Genomic DNA, 22,496 nt, shown 5'->3' with positions numbered 1-22,496 from the left:
CACCTGTTCCATCTGCCTGTTTTTGTTTAACCATCTTTGTTTAAAGTGGTTATAAACTTTAGATGTGAATTATGAACAAAGCATATCCCTCTGTAGTGTGTATTTTTCTCAGTGTCATTTCTGTCTGCTTCATGGTTCCTCAGCTATCAGCATGAGTCACTTCTGACAGGAGGGACGTTTAGTACACTGACAGCCTCAGCTCTGTTCCTGTGTGCTTTGAGGACGGGGGTGTCCCTTCCATCTAATCAGCTGTCAGAGCCCTCCTCACTAAGCTCTGCAGTGTACCTTCAGCTCTTTGCTGCCCCCACCCCCCCTTTTTTTTTTTTTTTTAACTCTCTTAGCCCTTGTACACACGGTCGGAGAGTCCGTCGGAATGTGTCCTATCGGACTGTGTCGTCGGATAATCTGACTGTGTGTGGTATGCATCGGACTGATTCCGTCGGAATATCTGTCGGACCCAATTTTCCAACATGTTGGAAATATTTCCCGACCAACTGTTTCGATCGGACATACTCCGATCACGTGTAGAGAATTTTGATCGGACCAAGTGCCACGCATGCTCAGATCAAATTCCTACATCAAAGCTATTGGCTACTAGCCTGAACGTAGTCCCATCGTAACGAAATTACGTCATCACGTTCTGAAAGATCGGATTTTTCCGACAACTTAGTCCGACCGTGTGTATGCAACAGTTTCGGGCAAGATCCGACGGACAAAATCTGACAGATTTGGTTGTCGAAATCTCCGACCGTGTGTACAGGGGCTAACAAGTGTATACATTCTGGACTTTTAATGGATGTAGAGAAGACTGCAGATAGACAGTTACAACTTATGTAGGAGGATTTGTTTCATCTCTGTGTATCACCTGAGGATAGTCCCTTCACTGGGTATATGTAAAGCCGCTTACACACGACCAGACTTTCCATCAGAATAAACTCTGAGGGTCTTTTCCGACGGAGTTCCGCTGAAACAGACTTGCCTACACATGATCACACCAAAGTTTGTTCATTTGGAACGCGATGACGTACGACGGGACTAGAAAAGGAAGTTCAATAGCCAGTAGCCAATAGATGGCCTTGCGTCGTTTTTGGTCCGTCGGAATAGCAGACAGACGAACGGTTTTCCTGATAGGAATTGATTCCGTCGGAAAGATTTAAAAAGTTGTATTTCTAGGTCAGAATTTTTGAAAGAAAAGTCGGATGAAGCATACACATGATCGGAATATCCGATGAAATGATTCCGGCTGATCTTTTCTGCCGGAAAGTCCGGTCGTGTGTACGCGGCAGAAGGGTTTACAGCCAGTTTTAACTGTGTGAAAGTACAGGTCTTCCCTCTGTTCTTTCTGTCCAGCAAACTTTCCTAGAACTATATTGAAGACTAGTGATCAGACATTATCTAAATATCTCCATAGAAACTTCCTTGAAGTGATCAGAATGTCTTGGAGATACATCTACCTATTTTAAAGTTGAACTCTAGGAAGATATAAAAGACACAAATTATTGCAGCTCTTTATTCATGGATATTATTATTATTATTATTATTATTTTTTTTAGCCCAAGCACAACTAGTGTATGTACCCAAATTTGCTTTCATATCAACCCCCTGTGATCTCCCTGTATAGCGGCACCCAGATTGGGAGCAGGAATAGCACTGGGAGCAAGTGAGGTATTATTTAGCATACGGCTGTGCTGACTACAAAGCTGCAGATAGGAGAAGAGAGCAAACTGAGGAGAAAGATGACCTCAGCAGTCTGCTTCTTCTCCTACAGTCTCCAGTCAGCAGCAGAGGGTGGATAGAAGATACCACTGTTTTCTCTTCTACAGTTTATAACCGTTACTTTCTTTGTATAATATAACTGGATGTTCTGTTTGGCAGGCATGTGTAAATCTCAGGGATGGATGGATAGAATTTTTCCTGGAGTTCAGTTTTAATGGTTTGTGGAAGCTGTCTGTTTCCAGCAGGCCTCAATTGTAGGCAGTGTCTCAGCTCATCACCACACAGGGAATAGAGGTAACAGCTGTGAAATTGGCAGAATAGCCAGGATGCAGTACGAGTGACATCTTCATATATGGCTCTTGTGTTTACGGTGCTAGGGTTTTATAGACAGATAATGGAGCCAGGTCCAGATTGATTTCCAGTGTTCAGTGTACCGAGGTAAAATTTCTCATTTAGAGTGTATATAACAGGAAACCGCCATCTCCCGCATCCCCATAACCAACTGATTTTCCATGACTTTAGCTGCTGACCATTTCACTTAAGTGATCAGAGGTGACCCGCTGCCCTGCATAGTAGTCGTTAAAGGGAGAGAGGCTATAGCATGCCGCATTGAAAATAGGGGATGGTTATAGATCAGAAGATTCCGTCCATTTGTCTGTCGGCAATGGCAGTTCATGAATCTCAGTTAACAGACTTTGTATTCTGCAGAACATGATGTGATGGTGTTTATGGGCGCGTTGTTCGGTAGTTCTCTTGCACAGACTGTCATCTCCTTGTCTCAGGTACCCCATCACACACAGCTGTGTTGTGACATTCCAGTGACGTGTAAGGGAAGAGGGTGGATAAGGTGCAGGGTAACAAAGATTGTCGTCACTTTAGGTCGACAATGTCTTCATCAAAGGACTCTGCCATGTGGAAAGGACTACTGCTAAACGGGGGGCTCTCCTCCACACTGATGTTGGATTCTGGGTCAGAACTAGTAGAACAATGGCGCTGACTTTCCGAATTACTTTCAAACGAGCCCGAATCAATCCTGGTAAGAAAAGAGATTCCTCATGATTTCAAATCAACAAAGTTTTTATTACATGGCTATTTCTACGTAGAATCCAAAATTGTCACCAGTGCAAGAAAGCAGAGGTCCCCAACCCATGGGCCGCAGACTGGTACCGGTGTATGGCTTGGTAGGAACTAGGCCACACACATTCAGGTGGGAATAGAGAGCTGCTGGAGCACTTTACCACTCCGGCAGCTGTCTGTTCTTAGCAGCGGTAGGGGGCAGTGTGGAGTGCGATTCAGCGCATCACATGGCTCCTTTTTTTTTTTTTTTTCAATTTGTGCAAACTTTTGGGGGAAAAAAACGGTCCCTGGTACAAAAAAGGTTGGGGGTGGCTGCATTAAATTGCACCTGTACTATTGTAAAACATTTCTAGTCATGCAAAATTCTGTAGGGATGCCAGGCGCTGTACCTGTCTTTTTGCAATAACTTCCACCACCACTGGATTCTGCAAAAATTCCTAAAAGTGCCACCACCCTCTGGCCTAAAAAAAAAAAATGCTCACACATTGTGCAAGGGACAGGCAGGGGACGTAACTACTCTCATGACACTGCAGAAATTGGGGGTGCTCTGTGGGTACAGTCTGACACATTCCACACTTAGCTAAACTTGATACTTTTTTACATTTGAATAGTGTGAGGCTGATGGTCCATACAAACTCATACAAAATACCATCATTTTTTTTTAGCATTTTTCATTATAAGCTTACCGAGGGGCAAGGTCACTACAGTCATGAAGTAAATGCTATACCATTCACAGCTACTACTTGACTATGCAAGTACTAAGTTGATAATAGTATGTCAACACACATTTCATTACGGTAACATATTCATTTGAATGGGCTGCCTAATGCATGAAAAAAAAAAGTGCATGTAAAATGCATTGTTATAAATGGGCCTTTACGCCTTATGTACACTGCAGCTGATAAACTGACGTTTAGGAGCTTTTGGGCATTTTTGGGCTGTTATCTTATCTGTCCATGTACACTGATCGTTTACAGTCGTTTAGAGGCAGTTGAGTTTAGTGCCATTTTTTTTTAACACGCAAAATTGCATTCAGGATGGAGGTTTACTGGCATTTCAAATGCTTGGAACTGCGTGTAAACTCATGTAAAAGCTGTAACCTGAATTTAGGCACATTTTCGTTTATAAGCGTTCTTAAAGTGGTTGTAAACCCTTACAAACCACTTTGACCTACAAGTAAGCCCTAGATTAAGGCTTACCTGTAGGTCCAAGAAATATCTCCTAAACCTACACGGTTTAGGAGATATTTACCAAGACAGTCACAGCTGTCTACAGCGCATGCGCCGTAGACAGCGGCGCGCAGGCGCACTATCGCTGTTAGCAGCATACCGCTGCTAACGGTGATATGCCGTTGGTGGCGGCTCCCATGCGCATGCGCGGGAATGACGTCATCGCTGCTCCGGCGCTGTGAGTGGCCGGAGCAGCGTTACCTGGAAGAAGATGGACGCTCCGGACTACAGGGGACAGCAGTGACTTCGCTGGCTCCTGTGTCAGGTAAGTGACACATAATTGACTACTATGCGATGAATAGTAGTCCATTATGCTTTACCTTTGCAGGGAGACAAAGAGGAAGTAAACCCATCGGGTGAGATATGGGAAAAACACAATTTTCACCACATGCTGTTGCCTGCAAGAGAGGGGGGGGGGAGAGAGAGGGTGAGACAGACTGGCAGAAAGAGCAGGAGAGACACAGGCAAAGAGAGAGACAGACAAAGGGAGAAAGAGACATGCAGAGAGGAGACAAGCAGAGAGCACAAGAGAGAGACTGGCAGATAGAGAATCGTTGGTTAACCACTTCAGCCCCGGAAGAATTTACCCCCTTTCCTGACCAGAGCACTTTTTGCAATTCGGCACTGCGTCGCTTTAACGGACAATTGCGCAGTCACGCGACGTGGCTCCCAAACAAAATTGACGTCCTTTTTTCCCCACAAATAGAGCTTTCTTTTGGTGGTATTTGGTCACCTCTGCGGTTTTTATTTTTTTGCGCTATAAACAAAAAAAAGACCGTACATTCTGAAAAAAAAAACAATTTTTTTTTACTTTTGCTATAATAAATATCCACCAAACATATATAAAAAAATATTTTTTTACTCAGTTTAGGCCGATACGTATTCTTCTACATATTTTTGGTAAAAAAATCGCAATAAGCGATTATTGATTAACGTTTGCGCAAACCATAGCGTTTACATAATAGGGGATAGTTTTATGGCATTTTTATTAATATATATATATTTTTTTTTAAATGGCTGCGATCAGCGATTTTTATCGTGATTGCGACATTATGGCGGACACATCGGACATTTGACAAATTTTTGGGACCATTGTCCTTTATACAGCAATCAGTGCTATACAAATGCACTGATTCCTGTGTAAATTACACTGGCAGTGAAGGGGTTAACCACTAGGTGGCAGTTTAGGGGTTAAGTGTGTCCTAGGGGCATGTTGCTAACTTTGGGGGGCATGGCTGTATTTTACTGATCTCTGCTCCAATCACAGGGAGCAAAGATCAGTGTCACTGTTGCTAGGCAGAACAGGGAGATGCTTGTTTACTTTAGCATCCTCCAGTTCTTCCTCTCCGTGAGGCGATTACGGGTATCCCCACAGCGATCGAGTGCGCGGGACCCACGACCGGACTTACGGAGCTTCCCGCGGGCGTGCGCCCCCGCCGCCTCTTAAAGGGCAACGTACAGATACGTGATTTTGCCTGTTACATGCCCTTCTGCCGACGTATATCGGCGTGAGGCGGTTGGGAAGCGGTTAAAGCACAATGCTCTCTCTTCTCTCACAGAATGGCTGAAATAGTTGATAATTGACATGTTTCTCCTGCATTGTGGACATTTGGGAGGGTCTCTTTAAAAATGCTTCTAACCTCAACTGCTGATAACTGCTGCTAAACTCAAACTAAAAGCTGTTAAATTGACGTTTTTCGCTGTTGTTTATCAGCTGTCAGTTTCCAGCGTTCAGAAGAGGTTTTCAACTGCCCCATGTACATGAGGCCTTAAAGTAAGTTTACACCCTCAGAGTTTTTTAACCGCCCTGAAACAGGAAACCTGGGTCAGTGGCGATTGCACCAGCTTAAAACAGAACAAAGGCAAGGAAAAAAAAATGAAGCTGCATACCGTATGTGATTAAACTGGCTGCTAAAAGTGCTTAAAAAAACTGGGGTTTAACACCAAAATTGAGGCAACACTCCACGACAAGGTGACTAAAAGTTGGCAGCCTTCAAATGCCAAATTCTTGCCTCCTGATTTTGATCCCTCCCCCTCGGAGCCCTAAGTCATCTTTCCCACAAGTTTGCCCCTCTGGACTGCGATTACCCTAACATCTGGAACCACGCTCCTTTCCCCTCCCTTTCTATTTTCTGACATACAGTATCGAAGAAAAGTGAGTACACCCCTCACTTTTTTTAAAATATTTTATTATATCTTTTCATGTGGCAACACTGAAGAAATGGCACTTTGCTACAATGTAAAGTAGTGAGTGTACAGCTTGTATAACGGTGTACATTTGCTGTCCCCTCAAAATAACTCAAGACACTAAGCCATTAATATCTAATCCACTGGCAACAAAAGTAAGTACACCCCTAAGTAAAAAAATATCCAAATTGGGCCCAAAGTGTCAATAGTTTGTGTGGCCACCATTATTTTTGCATCATCTTTAGAAGAGGCTTCCTTCTGGGACAACAGCAATGCAGACCAATTTGATGAAGTGTGTGGCGTATGGTCTGACAGGCTGGCCCCCCCACCCCTACAACCTCTGCAGCACTCGTATGTCTATTTCTCAAAGAACCTCTGGATATGATGCTGAGCACGTGCACTCAACTTCTTTGGTTGACCATGGCGAGGCCTGTTCTGAGTGGAACCTGTCCTGTTAAACCATTGTACCTTCTTGGCCACCGTGCTGCAGCTCAGTTTCAGGGTCTTTGCAATCTTCTTATAGCCTAGGTCAGTGATGGAGAACCTTGGCACCCCAGATGTTTTGGAACTACATTTCCCATGATGCTCAACCACACTGCAGAGTGCATGAGCATCATGGGAAATGTAGTTCCAAAACATCTGGGGTGCCAAGGTTCGCCATCACTGGCCTAGGCCATCTTTTTTGTAGAGCAACAATTCTTTTTTTCAGATCCTCAGAGAGTTCTTTGCCATGAGGCGCCATGTTGAACTTCCAGTGACCAGTATGAGAGAGTGAGAGTGATGACGCCAAATTTATCACACCTGCTCCCCATTCACACCTGAGACCTTGTAACACTAACGAGTCACATGACACTGGGAGGGAAAATGGCTAATTAGGCCCAATTTGGAAATTTTCACTTAGGGGTGTACTCACTTTTGTTGCCTGCAGTTTAGACATTAATGGCTCTGTGTTGAGTTATTTAGAGGGGGAAGCAAATTTATATATGTTATATAAGCTGTACACTCACTACTTTACATTGTAGCAAAGTGTCATTTCTTCAGTGTTGTCACATTAAAAGATATAATAAAATATATTACAAAAATGTGGGGGGTGTACTCACTTTGGTGAGATACTGTATACTGCGTACTCACCCAGCACTGTTTGGTTCACCTCAACCATAACTTTAGGAATGAAACAAGAGTAGGCATTTCTTTTCTTCTTCCCCCACACTTTAAAATATTGTTGATATTGCGGATTCTTATCGACTTCAATCCGCCTACAATTCTCAGAGTGGGGATTTTTATGATGTTTCACTAATATATATATATATATATATATATATATATATATATATATATATATATATATATATATATCCCTGTCTGATAATTTTTGGTTTTCTGTTCTATATGCATATATCTGAATGTGATGAAATTTTTTAGACCCAGTAAAATACTGGAACAATAAATACAAATCGGGGTTTAATATCAAGCCACAGAAGGGGTCTGTCCAAAAAGTCTTATGCCATGTACACATGACCAGACTTTGACGGACTAGGGCCGACAGTCTTCCCGACAGACTTTCTGAATGAACGGACTTGAACACACACAATCACACCAAAGTCCGACGGATTTGAACGTGATGAAGTACCACCGGTCTAGAATAAGGAAGTTCATAGCCAGTAGCCAATAGCTGCCCTAGCGTCGGTTTTTGTCCATCGGACTAGCATACACGTATTTCTCGGTCCGGCTGGAAAATTTAAAACATGTTCCATTTCTAAAGTCCGCCGTATTTTTGGCAAGCAAAGGTCCGATAGAGCCCACACATGATCGAATTGTCCGTCGGACCTTTGCTGTCAAAAAGTCCAGTCACGTGTACGTGGCATTAGAAGCAGAGCTAAACCCACTTGTGCCGATGAAGGCAACAGTAAAATTAAATTTTGGTCAGTATCTGTCAACTATTTTTTTTTTTTTTTTAGCCCCATCTGATACTATCATGTCTTCTGTGACAACCTCACACTGAGCGTTTTGGCAAGGAGTTTACAGGGAGTCTCTACCCATCTCAAACATCTGGAACAGCAATGTGCGCCATAAAATGCCGCAGCTAGAAAATCCCTCTCCACCAGCAGTGAGCAATGACTTTGCAGAATTGCATAAGATCAGGCTGTTATTTACCTTTCAGTGCTGGTTGATCGAACAGCTTCTTCTTTAGTCTCCTCTTCCACTGCTTTTCTTGCAAATTTCTTCTGCCGCTGCGACCCTTCAGACTTTGTGTCACCAGTAAGACCTTCGTATGGGAAATGCCAGAAACAAATTAGAAAAGCACACGAGCTCTGCAGTGAAATCCCAACTGTACCACCATGCCACATGAGGTCTGGGTTATGGGCATCCCACCAGACATTCTGCTGATGTATAAGGAGTAAGGATGAGCTGATTTGCCATGGGCTTGGTTTGAGCAGGGTTTAGTGAACTTCAAAGAATTGTGGACGCCGAACCCAAACTCAAATGTAAATTTAAAAAAAATTCCCATTTTCTGAGCTAGTAGGCAAGCGTTGCCAATAAAATAGCATTTTTGGTGGGCACTTCCCTGGAGAACATGTACATTTGGAAAAATATTTTTAAAAAAAGTCAATCATTAGCAGTAATCGGCATGGATGCATGAAGAATCGTTCTTGCCAAACCAATCTAGTAACCTTCTATGAGGAGGTGAGTTGCCATCTAAAGCATTTAACACAGTTCCCCATAAATGTTTATTATACAAAATAAGGTCCGGTGGCATGGACCATAGGGCGAGTACATGGATTGAAAACTGGCTACAAGGGCAAGTTGGTGGTGATAAATGGAGAATACTCGCAATGGTCAGGGGTGGGTAGTGGGGTCCTACACAGTTCTGTGCTGGGACCAATCCTATTTAATTTGTTCATAAATTACCTGGAGGATGGGGTAAACGGTTCAATCTCTGTATTTGCAGACGATACTAAGCTAAGCAGGGCAAAAACGTCTCCTCATGATGTAAAAACCTTGCAAGAAGATCTGAACAAATTAATGGGGTGGGCAATTATATGGCAAAAAGAGGTTTAATGTAGAAAATTGTAACATAATCCAATCACAGAGAACAACACAATGGATGGCATGAATGAAAGTCATCCATTGTGTACAATTGTCATGTGATCAATCACATGGTATCAGCAACGGCTGGTACACTGATTGGTCAGATTGTACCGCAGTGCGGCCCGTGACGTGTTACGGGGGGGAGTCATATGACGTCCACCTAAAACTGTGTCATTTGTCTATAAGCCGAGAGGGAACCGGATAAGGAGAAATGAGCTGCCTCCAGGCATACCTACCTCTTAATCAGTCAACTGCTATATATGCTCCAGTCTGGAGACTCTAAAATATTAAAGTTAGGAATGCACTTTACACAGGGGGCCTTGAGGAGGCAGTGCAGCTTCCACACATATTTGCAAATATGCAATTAAAACATCTGTTTTTAACACAAATTGTTAAACCGTGTCACTTCTTTCTTTTTTCTTGGTAAGCATACTGGGAAATTTTTTGCTTGTGCTGCCAAAAGCCCTTCCATGTGCCCCTTTTTGTAAAAGCTAGTTATAAATTGAGGTGGTTGCCATTTTTGTATATCATTCCTTTTGTTTGTAAATGTCACTTTTGGCGTAGCACATCCTACAGCAAGAATAGAAAAACATATTTTTTTTGCACAAAGCCACACCTTTTTTGCACACCAAACCCTTTGTCTGGTATGGATTTTAAGGTAGTACCTAACGCCGAAATACAAACAAACATAAAAAATGTGTGAAAACCCCCAGGAAATCCATACCCACACAAATCTGAGCATGCACTGGACAGAAAAGGGAGGGGGAGGTAAGCATGTACCTCCCTACCTCTCCTGAATCATACCAGGCCACATGCCCTCAACATGGAAAGGGAGGGGTACCCTTGCCAGCTTGTCATTATGTTGATGAGGACAAGTGCATTTTTCTCACAACCCTGGCCAATGGTTGTGGGGGGTCTACGGGAGAGAGTCTTATCTGGAAGTCACCTTTAACCATGAGGGGTCCCCCAGACACCATTTGAGCTGTCATCAGGTATATAAGGGAAGGGGCAAGGATAGTGGTGACATAACCAACCAGATATGGCCAGCTCCTCTACAACATTGGAAGTCAGTGATGGATGTTGCAGAAGCTATGGAGAAAGACTGAGAAACGATTATTACATCTTGCTCATTTCCCCGAAAACATACATGGCCAAACAAGTCCTGGGTCAGTTATAGTGATTAGATCGTCACTGTATTTAATTGGAATTTATGATCTGTTAAATCAAATTTTGTGTTTATACTGATTGCAATTGCAGAATTTTACAAAACATTTTGAAAACAAGTTTATTGGAATAAAGAGCTAAAAGTGTATTTTATAGGTCATTACCCAGTAATTCCTTCCTTGTCCGGCACGCAATCTCCTTTATCTCCATGCGGGACAGTGACAGGGAGTGGGTGACAGGTATGCAAGCAATACCACTAGACGTCGGCGTCGTGATGACCTTATGGACCATGGGGGACTTCAAAGGTCGCTCAATGCTTCTTCCGACTAAATTACTGAGTGGGATCTTGTAGATGTTTCTGTACTGGATGTCTCCTGAAACGAAGGGCAATATTTACTACTCTCATCATGTGATGGTGAAATGCTTTCTATGCATATATCTGCCCCATCGGATTCCCTCTTTAAATTTCTTACTTGTGCTGCTCTACCTGTTCCACCATTCATGTCAACAGTCCCGACAGGCAACAGCAAGGGGAGAAGTTTAGCAGAGTGAGTTCATGCCGATATGCTCACACTACCTTCTCTATATTCCCTCAATAAACAAAATAAACAAGTGGTTGAGGTTAATTTTATTAATATAAAATAATATCTCAGCAACATCTGCCCTCATTTTCTTGTCTGGATTCAGAATTGTCAAAATATTCCAGACACAGCCAAGATGTGGAATGTGCAGACCAGAACCCCAAGCTATCCACATCTGCGGTCTCTATAGTATCTATTTATAAATTGGAAGAAATTGTCTAGATACCGGACCGATTTGTACTAATAAATGGGAAATATTACAAAATGCTATTGTACAACGAGCAGAGGACTCGACAACAAAAAAATTCCTGTGCTTAAACTAATTTCTTATCAGTGTCACTAAACTGCATCATGAATATTCTCCATATTCATTGGGTGGCCATGGGGTGATTTTTATAAATGTGGATGATGTTTATGATGATCCTGATGTTCTGCAGTGCAGAAAAAAGCCATGTCTTCAAATGAGAGCAGACAGGATTTCATTCTGGAGGACCCCTCGACTGACCTGTGACATTTACTGATGTAAACAGGGAATGATCTTTGTGACTGGAGGCCAATATGTAACATCTGATCGCTATGAGTCCTCTCTTAATGGTAGTTGCTACCCAGACTGTAGACAATCAAATATATAATCCTAGTTGTACAGGACTATGGGTTTTATGCAGGCTACCTTCAGGTTATTGGACACTGGCAAATAACTTGGCTAGGGCCATCCCTAGAACATGCTCATATAACCCCTTAAAGTGGAAGTAAACTCCCCTATTGTTTTCAGCCAAGGAAGCTGCCATCTTTGCCTCTGTTTAATCTTCAACTGCTATGGTGCTGCACATGTGATTCGTTATGACACCAGCCATTGGATGGTTTGATAGTTTGGCTGAGAGCACAGCCAATGTGCAGTTAGCATTCCCGGCATGCCTTTTTTTTTAACTGTTTAAATCGATGGGTTTACTTCCACTTTAACTTCATAACACTCGTCTTTTTCTAGTGTCCTTGTGGTTTTGCACCACTTCTCCTTAGGAGATTTTTTTATTTTTTTTATTTTAAAACATTGCTTTTTTTCTTCAGACACTTCTACCAAAAATTCACTGCTTATTACCCAGGCCTATGTATTAATTTTTGGATCGGTAACTCAGTATTTACATTGGGGACCATACTCAGACCCCACTGTGTAGGGCTGGCCTGTAATGTTTGCTTTGGGCACTGAATACTGCACTAGGCACTCATTTTGGCACATTGTTGCAACAAATAGTTAGCTGCAGGAAGCCCATGCAGGTCCGGGGCTGTTGTCCACCTCTATGGTTCCTGGACTCTGACAGGAGAAGCCTGTACTCCTTATAGGTATAACACATGTACGGCGCTAGAAATGAAAAATTAAATAACTATAAAACTAATATACATGTGCAGCACAAAATGCAATAAAGAACTAGAAAATGTATCCTGTGATGCAAAAGCTAATTATTAAATGTCCAAAATAAATTGCACGTGCTCCATCTATTGCACAGAATCCTTAATAATATAATCTTTAAAAGTCCATTATGAAAACATAAAAAGTGATGGTGTCTTCATGCAGTGTGCGCACAGCCTCCACCAGATGTACTCTCACCTTAAGGGCTTTATATAAAAGCCTGTAGTAAATAATTATAATCAGCTTGAAAAATCCTCTTGTGATTCCTCTTTCCTGTGGTTTGGCTTAAATGCTGATACAAGGATCACTCCTTCTTCCTGATTAAAGGGCAGATCAAAAGCCACAGCTTCCTCCTGGCTATCAGCAGTCTCCTCGTATATATCACATGCGGAAACAATAGAGGCTTGCGATATCGTTTTTAAAACAGGTTTATTGCAACTTAAATTCCACATAGATTTACACTCACAGGCTGATGCAGGAGTCGGCCCCTCCCCAGAGTCATTGTATTTGATTGACAGCAGTGGGACCCAATGGCTGCGCTGCTATCCATCTCATCAAGAGCTGGGAACCCGTGGAGAGAGGGGCGGTGGGGATGCGCCAACGGAAATTCGGGGCTCAGGTAAGTAAAACAGGGGGGCTAGGGGGCCGGTTACTGCAAGGTGTTTCTTCACCTTAATCCATAGGGTGCATTAAGGTGAAAAAGCATGAGCCTTTACAACCCCTTTAAGGTGAGGGTACATCTGGTGGAGGGTGTGTGCACACTGCATGAAGACACCATCATCACTTTTTATGTTTTCATAATGGACTTTTAAATATATTATTAAGGATTCTGTGCAACACACGGAGCACATGCACTTTATTTTGGACGTTTAATAATTACCTTTTGCATTGCAGGATATATTTTCTAGTTATTTACCGTACTTCATTTGTGCTACACATGTATAGTAGTTTTAGAGTTATTTTTCCTTTTTCATTTCTAGCGCCGCACATTTGTTATACCAGTTTGCATCGTCACATTTAGGGAAGTGTTGGCAGCTGATTTTCAGTTTAATTTCCATTTTAGGTTAGTAGTTTGGCAGCTCACAAGGTTTTACCCATCTGGACTCCTTATAGATCCATTGACATGGACAAGGTAAGTTTTCTGAAATTTAGACAATTCTTGGCTGCACAAAAACCAGTCCTTAGCAGACAAGCGCTTGCAAAGATGTAGGAATGGGGAGTTATTCCCATTAAACTTGTCAACGTCACCTTTGCTGCCTTAAGTATTTCCACTTAATTTACATTTTGGTGTTCATTTCCCATTTACGCATTGTGTCAATATAGTGAAGTAGTTGCAACACGCCTCCTGACTCACTTGCACCTGCCATTTTGATTGAAAACATGCACACTATGTTTGCTGTACTACAGAAACACAGCTATTGAGCATAGTCATTGTCTGGGCTATAGCAGCTTTTTCATTCTGGACATGCAAAACCCCATTCCTTTCAAATCTATTCCATGAGTACCTCACTAGCAATGGTGGATCATAGATGCTAGGTCAAAAGGGCTGAATAACGAGCACGCTTCTGATGGCCTACAGGAGACTCAAAACACCACTCGGGGTGATCGCTTTTTCCTTGTCCTGCAGCAATTTCCTAATATGACACAGGTGTCCCTTATCTCTGTGCACGTGGACAAATTATGTAAAAAAAAAAAAATTTATAAGCAGGGTCCGCAGACCAAAGTTTTAACCACATAATTTTGTGCATGTGCACAGAGATAAGGGACACCTATGTCATAATGGAACATTGCTCTGGGACAAGGAAAAAGCTATTGTCCTGAGTGGTGTTTTGAGTTTCCTGTAGGCCATCAGAAGCACGCTTGTTATTCAGCTCTTTTGACCCGGCTCCCTAGCACCTATGATCCACCATTTCTAGTGAGGGGGTCCCCAGTGGGGTACTCACAGAATAGATGTGAAATGAATGGGGTTTTGCATGTCCAGAATGCCGAAGCTGCTATAGCCCAGGCACTGACTATGCTCAATAGCTGTATTTCTGTAGTGCAGCAAACACAGTGTGCATACTTTTAATCAATATGGAAGGTGAACGTGAGTCAGTCAGGAGGTGTGTTGCAACTACTTCACTATCTTGACACAAAGCGGGAATGGGAAATGACCACCAAAATGTAAATAAAATGGAAATACTTAAAGCAGCAAAGGCGAAGTTGACAAGTTTAATGGGAATAGCTCCCCATTCCTAGGCCTATTCAACCACTTGTCTGCTAAGAACTGTGATTTTTATGCAGCCAAGAATGGTTTCTATTTCAGGGAAACTTACCTTGTCCATGTCGATGGGACTATTAGGAGTCCAAGCTTCCCTGTCACAGAGTCTGGGAACCATAGAGGTGGACAATAGCCCTGGACCTACATGGCTTCCTGCAGCTAACTGCTCATTGCAACAATGTGCCAAAATGAGTGCCTAATGCAGGATTCAGTGCCAAATAGATGTATCTGCCCAATATTGGTAAGCTCTTAACAGATTTGTTTTGTGTACCAAAATTCCAGATGGAATCAGCAAGATCTATAATTTCTTCTCTCAGCCAAGTGAAATTCCTGGCATCAGTAGAGATAAAAAATGCTTATTTACATTTCCTCATCTTCCCGCCACACAATGCTTTTTATGCTTTGGTGTGGGAGACCAGCACTTCCAGTTTGTAGCACTACTATTTTAGCTCTCCTGAGTGTTCACAAATGTGCTAGCCCTACTTCTTGCTCTTCTGTAGACCCAAGAAATCCAGATATCCTGTGACATGGTTGACCCTCTACTGAAGGACACTTCCACCTTGACATGTAAAAGATTATTCAGTTCCTTAACTTTTGGAAGGTTAACTTTCCAAAGTCTGCGCTGTAGCCCTCGCACTGTCTGGTGTACCTGAGATAAATTTTGGACACAGCCCAAGCCAGAAAATATTACCTCCTTAAGTTCACACATGTGGACTCTCAGATCCAAAAGGCAATCCTTCTGCACGAGGGTTCTTTTTTTTTTTTTTTTTTTTTTTTTAAATTATTTTTATTAACTGCATGAGCATTCTGAGCCTCCTTCGAGGCAATCACTTTTGTCCCTGTTTCACTCCAGGACACTTTAGCTCAACATTCTGACCTAGTGGAATAAACACATTACATATTTCTGAGCTGGCAGGGCTTTGTTGTAAGGAGCTGTTCCCTGTATTGCAGAGGGACATAGTTGTCTTGAGACCAAGCAGTTGTTTTTTACCCAAGGCATTATTTTTCTTTCCACCTGAATGAGGATATTGTTCTGCCCTACCTCTATCCTGCTCTCCACAACATGCTAAAAAAAAAAATTCCCTGCACTGCTTATGTGTTGTCAAGGTTTACCTAGAAGTTACAGCTTATATTTACAAAACTGAGTCCCTTTTTGTCCTCCCTACAAGCTCATGTAGAGGATATCCCGCCTCCTTTTTGACCTTGCCCTTGTACACACGGTTGGAGATTCCGACAACCAAATCCGTCGGATTTTGTCCGAAACTGTTGCATACACACGGTCGGACAAAGTTGTCGGAAAATCCGACGTGATGACGTTATTTCGTTACGACGGGACTACGTTCACGCTAGTAACCAATAGCTTTGGTGTAGGAATTTTTTCCTGAGCATGCGTGCCACTTTGTCCGATCGGAATTCTCTACACATGATCGGAGTATGTCCGATCGGAGCATTTTGTCGGAAAATTTTACCACGCTCCGACGGAAACAGTCCGATGTAGACCACACACAGTAGGAATATCCGACAAAACGGTCTGATCGGACACATTCCATCGGAATCTCCGACTGTGTGTACAAGGGCTTAGGGACAGAGTTCCTTCTTTTCCTATCAGAGCTCATGTCACTAGATTTGTTGGTATCTCTTGTGTTTTCCAGCATCAGACATTTGTATCTCAGATCTGCAAGGTCACCACCACCTGGTCCTCCATTCATGTGTTCTCCTACCTTATCAGGTATATGTTCAGACCTCAGCTGATGCGAACTTTGGCCACAAGGTGGTTTAAAGTGGTTTTAAATACATTCATTTTTTTTTTATTTTTTTTTACCTTAATGTATTCTCAACATTAAGGTAAAAAATCTCCAACTGTGGCTGCTCTAGCAAACTCCACCAGTGTCCAGTCACCTGAAGGTAGCCTGCATATAAAACCCATGTTCTATGACTAAATGCCTGTGGCCTGTACTGTACTCCAACAAGAAAATTGTACAGATAAGTCAAAAGTCTCTTCACTTTCAGTTAATTTTATTATAGGATTTAACCACTTTCAGACCGGACCATTTTGCTGGTAAATGACCAGAGGTCTTTTTACACTTTGGCACTGCGCTGCTTTAACTGGTAATTGCGCGGTCATGCAATGTTGTACCCAAACAAAATTTGCGTCCTTTTCTTCCCACAAATAGAGCTTTCTTTTGATGGTATTTGATTGCCTCTGCGATTTTTATTTTTTGCGATATAAACGTAAAAAGACCGCAAATTTTGAAAAAAAATGATATTTTCTACTTTTTGTTATTAGAAAAATCCAATAAACTCAATTTTAGTCATACATTTAGGACAAAATGTATTCAGCCACATGTCTTTGGTAAAAAAAAAGTCAATAATTGTATATTTATTGGTTTGCGCAAAAGTTGTCACATCTACAAACTAAGGTACGTTTTCTGGAATTTACGCAGCTTTTAGTTTACGACTGCCTATCTCATTTCTTGAGGTGCTAAAATGACAGGGCAGTACAAAACCCCCCCAAATGACCCCATTTTGGAAAGTAGACCCCCTAAGGAAATTGATAAGAGGCATGTTGAGCCCATTGAATATTTTATTTTTTTGCCTCAAGCGATTGAATAATGACAAAAAAAAAATTTTTTTTTTTTTTTTTACACAAAGTTGTCACTAAATGATATATTGCTCACACATGCTATGGGCGTATGTGAAATGACACCCCAAAATAAATTCTGCTGCTTCTCCTGAGTACGGGGATACCACATATGTGGGACTTTTTGGGAGCCTAGCCGCGTACAGGGCCCCGAAAACCAAGCACCGCCTTCAGGCTTTCTAAGGGCGTCAATTTTTGATTTCACGCCTCACTACCTATTACAGTTTTGAAGGCCATAAAATGCCAAGATGGCACAAAACCCCCACAAATGACCCCATTTTAGAAAGTAGACACCCCAAGCTATTTGCTGAGAGGCATGTTGAGTCCATGGAATATTTTATATTTTGCCACAAGTTGCGGGAAAATTACAAACTTTTTTTTTTTTTTTTTTTTTTTCACAAAGTTGTCACTAAATGATATATTGCTCATGCATGCCATGGGCATATGTGAAATGACACCCCAAAATAAATTCTGCTGCTTCTCCTGAGTACGGGGATACCACATATGTGGGACTTTTTGGGAGCCTAGCCGCGTACGGGGCCCCGAAAACCAAGCACCGCCTTCAGGCTTTCTAAGGGCGTAATTTTTTGAGTTCACTTCTCACTACCTATTACAGTTTTGAAGGCCATAAAATGCCAAGATGGCACAAAACCCCCACAAATGACCCCATTTTAGAAAGTAGACACCCCAAGCTATTTGCTGAGAGGCATGTTGAGTCCATGGAATATTTTATATTTTGCCACAAGTTGCGGGAAAATTACAAACTTTTTTTTTTTTTCACAAAGTTGTCACTAAATGATATATTGCTCACGCATGCCATGGGCATATGTGAAATGACACCCCAAAATAAATTCTGCTGCTTCTCCTGAGTACGGGGATACCACATATGTGGGACTTTTTGGGAGCCTAGCCGCGTACGGGGCCCCAAAAACCAAGCACCGCCTTCAGGCTTTCTAAGGGCGTTACAGTTTTGAAGGCCATAAAATGCCAAGATGGCACAAACCCCCCCCCCCCCAAATGACCCCATTTTAGAAAGTAGACACCCCTAAATTTAGGGGTACACTAGTGAGACTAGGTAATAAATGGCGGGTGCCCTGAAACTATAAAAAAATAACTAACCAACCAGCGTCACCTGTAACAGTTATATGGTGATCACTGGTGAAAGGGTTAACTAGGGGGCAATCAGGGGGCTTTATGCGGTAGTATATGGGGGTCCCTGGCGCTATAAAAAGCTGCGGCGAACCTAAATACCTACCTGCCTAACTAGCGTCACCTGTGACACTAATACAGCGATCAGAAAAACGATCGCTTATTAGGCTGGGTTCACACTGGAGCGATGCGGGAACGCCACGAATGCGCGGCGGGTTCCCGCATCGCATGCCTCCCGGCGGCAGTTCACACTGCCCTATGCGAACTGCTGGGAGTGTCAGTGAAATGTTAATGACACCCCCAGATCAGTTCGCATATCGCAGTGCGATCTGCAAACTTGGATCGCATGGTGTGAACACCCATGCGATCCGATTCTGCTGCGGACCAAAAAAAGGGTCCCGTGCGAGTTTGCGGCGGGTGCGACACGAATTCAGCCATACTATCTGTATAGCTGAACTCGAATCGCACAGAGATCGGATGTGATTTGCACTGCAGTGCGGTGCGAATCACATCCGTTCTCATAAACCGCTGCAATGTGAACCCAGCCTTAGTGACACTGGCGACGGGGGGTGATCACGGGGTTAAACCTTTATTGGGGGGGTTAGGGGGGTACCTTAGAACTAAAGGGGGCTAACCCTAACTGCCCTAACAGTTATTAGTCACAAATGACACCTGCCGGGTGATCAGGGGGTTAAACCTTTATTAGGTAATAAATGGCGGGTGCCCTGAAACTATAAAAAAATAACTAACCAACCAGCGTCACCTGTAACAGTTATATGGTGATCACTGGTGAAAGGGTTAACTAGGGGGCAATCAGGGGGCTTTATGCGGTAGTATATGGGGGTCCCTAGCGCTATAAAAAGCTGCGGCGAACCTAAATACCTACCTGCCTAACTAGCGTCACCTGTGACACTAATACGGCGATCAGAAAAATGATCGCTTATTAGGCTGGGTTCACACTGGAGCGATGCGGAAACGCCGCGAATCCGCGGCGGGTTCCCGCATCGCATGCCTCCCGGCGGCAGTTCACACTGCCCTATGCGAACTGCTGGGAGTGTCAGTGAAATGTTACTGACACCCCCAGATCAGTTCGCATATCGCAGTGCGATCTGCAAACTCGGATCGCATGGTGTGAACACCCATGCGATCCGATTCTGCTGCGGGCCAAAAAAAGGGTCCCGTGCGAATTTGCGGCGGGTGCGGCGGGTGTGGCGGGTGCGGCGGGTGCGGCGAATGGCTGAACTCGAATCGCACAGAGATCGGATGTGATTTGCACTGCAGTGCGGTGCGAATCACATTCGTTCTCATAAACCGCTGCAATGTGAACCCAGCCTTAGTGACACTGGCGACGGGGGGTGATCACGGGGTTAAACCTTTATTGGGGGGGTTAGGGGGGTACATTAGAACTAAAGGGGGCTAACCCTAACTGCCCTAACAGTTATTACAGTCACAAATGACACCAATGCAAAAAAAAAAAAAAAAAAAAAAAAATGACATTGGTGTCACTGTGACTGGGGGGCAGGGGTAATTGGGGGGGTGATCGGGGGGTAAAGGGGGGGTGTGAGTGTGCCTGGCATGTTCTACTGTGTGTGTGAGTGTTGGTGCAACTTACTGATCCGCTCTCCTCCGTGTCGGAACGAAAAATACCGACACGGAGGAGAGAATACATCACTTCCTCTCCTGTGTTTACATTACAGGAGAGGAAGTGATGTCACCGGGGATTTCCATTCGTCGGGAGCGATCGCGAGGGGGTGGCCATGAATGAATGGCCGTCCCCTCGTCCGGGATCGCTCCCGAACGAAAACCGACCGCCGCAGGCACCGGGCGGGGGCCCGATCGGGCCCCCGACCCGCGGGAGGCAAAGGACGTACATATATGTGCTTATGCCTGCCCGTGCCATTCTGATGACGTACATCGGCGTGAGGCGGTCGGCAAGTGGTTAAAGAACATTCATTGCATAGAAGATTATGTTGTCACAATTAAAAAAAAAAATCAAGTTAACAAGATGTCTTAATGAACATTATAGGGCAGTGATGGCGAACCTTGGCACCCCAGATGTTTTGGAACTACATTTCCCATGATGCTCCACTACACTGCAAAGTGCAGAAGCATCATGGGAAATGTAGTTCCAAAACATCTGGGGTGCCAAAGTTCGCCATCACTGTTATAGGGCAATGTTCATGTAGATAGCAATAACAGAGACACTGCACTGAGGATGCAGTGTTCAGATGTGCTGAGAGGTGTTAACGTGAGTTGTCTCATCCTTGTTAAAGGAGGGAAGTTATTTTTGCTCAAAAATTTTTTTGTTTTCTGGGGCAGATGACACGTGTCGTAACTAAAAATCTTTGTGTTCTTCGCACGCAGAACACAGTGGGAATACAGTTGTTTACCTTCTGCTGGTAAAGAAGGGAAAACTGGTAGTTCATAGCCGGTTGGGGTCTGTGGCGAGCTGTGCGAACTTGTGTCCTTCGAGCTGCTATTTGATGAGGTGCTCACCGCTGCCGAGGCCTTAAAATAGATATCAGACTGGAGAGAAAAGACACAAACACGCCTGTTACTTCTGATTCTAAAGGAGACATTTGGAAGGGGGACACTGGGATTCCTTAAAACAATAGTGCAGTGATATACTGAAAATCATAGCAACCAAATAAAACAATGAAAAGGGCTTAGATGCTACAAGTTTTTGCACTCCATGATCTACAGAGTGGTGACATGTCATGATTTTAGAGTACAAGCTGACTTCAGGGAGGTGAGGAGAATAGAAATGGAAAGACCAGGAAAAATAAAATATATATATATTTTTTATTTTTTTTCCAAAGCCGTTATTTGTTTTTATTTCTGGAAAAATTGGAAAATATGTGAAATATGTTCTTTTACAATGATAAGTAGTATATCTATGAAGAAATATTACCACATCACTTATATATGCATAGCATATCAAAAATTTTGAGGATTGGGATTTTAAAGGTGCAAAAATAAAAAATTTTTTTTGGAAAAACATTTTTTTTTTCCATGGCTTCAAAATTTCTGGAAATTTTACATCTCTAGGGAGACAAAGCACTAAAGCAGCAAGAAACCTGTTCTTATGCCGCGTACACACGACCGGACTTTTTGACAGCAAAGGTCTGACGGAACGAGTCCGTCGGACAATTCGATCGTGTGTGGGCTCCATCGGACCTTTGCTTGTCAAAAATCCGGCGGACTTTAGAAATAGAACATGTTTTAAATTTTTCCACCGGAACTCCGCCGGACCGAGAAATCCGTTGGTGTGTATGCTAGTCCGACAGACAAAAACCGACGCTAGGGCAGCTATTGGCTACTGGCTATGAACTTCCTTATTCTAGTCTGGTCGTACGTCATCACGTTCGAATCCGTCGGACTTTGGTGTGATTGTGTGTGGCCAAGTCCGTTCATTTGGAAAGTTCGTCGGAATTCCGCCGAAAGTCCGTCGGAAAGACTGTCGGACCTAGTCCCTTGAAAAGTCCAGTCCTGTGTACGCGGCATAAGAGAATTTCGGAAGCTGTTGCTGTTGATCTCCTTCTGAAAATGCTAGCTGCCTAGCTGTCTCTGTTCTTTCTGCACTCAGTCAACTCATAACTCCCGCGCTTTATACTTGTCGCAGCTCAGTGACTCAAAAGTATAGAAGCCTTTTAAATTAGTATGACAGCCAGGCAGCTAGCATCCCCCCCCCCCCCCCCCCCCCAAAAAAAAATGGACTGTGGAAACTTCCCTGTTTTTCTTGGTACAGATTTTTATCAGCACTAACACAGTGAGCAGAGCAGAATTACCTGCAAATTCACATATTTTAATAGTGCAGGCCAAGAGGAAAGCACCCAGTTTTTTTATCACATTGGGGTATAAATATTAACATTCAGAGGCAGCACACTTCCCACTTAAACAATGGTAAAGCATCAACCAAGACTTCCTGAACTCCTCACACAAATTTTACACTAATCCTTTCCCTGAAAGGCCTTGCAATCTAATGTGGACCCTTAAC

The 22,496-nt window shown here is 43.1% G+C and overlaps 1 protein-coding gene across 3 annotated transcripts in view; it reads right to left on the bottom strand.

Moving 5' to 3' along the window:
• Nucleotides 1-992: 992 nt before the first annotated feature.
• Nucleotides 993-22,496, bottom strand: part of GARNL3 (GTPase activating Rap/RanGAP domain like 3) — a 372,751-nt gene continuing 351,247 nt past the window's right edge. For all 3 annotated transcript variants that reach the window (XM_077479186.1, XM_077479187.1, XM_077479188.1), the window contains 4 exons: nucleotides 20,890-21,025; nucleotides 10,628-10,837; nucleotides 8,364-8,475; nucleotides 993-2,749 (listed from right to left, as the gene is read on the bottom strand). In XM_077479186.1, coding sequence (XP_077335312.1) covers nucleotides 2,587-2,749; nucleotides 8,364-8,475; nucleotides 10,628-10,837; nucleotides 20,890-21,025 — 621 coding nt within the window. In that variant the 3' untranslated portion in view covers nucleotides 993-2,586. The remainder of the gene's footprint in view (nucleotides 2,750-8,363; nucleotides 8,476-10,627; nucleotides 10,838-20,889; nucleotides 21,026-22,496) is intronic.

Source organism: Lithobates pipiens, unplaced genomic scaffold, assembly GCF_037356315.1.
Source record: "Lithobates pipiens isolate NorthernLeopardFrog02 unplaced genomic scaffold, aLitPip1_a1.2 Scaffold_14, whole genome shotgun sequence".
Lineage (NCBI taxonomy): Eukaryota > Metazoa > Chordata > Amphibia > Anura > Ranidae > Lithobates > Lithobates pipiens.
This window is presented reverse-complemented; position numbering and strand designations above follow the sequence as displayed.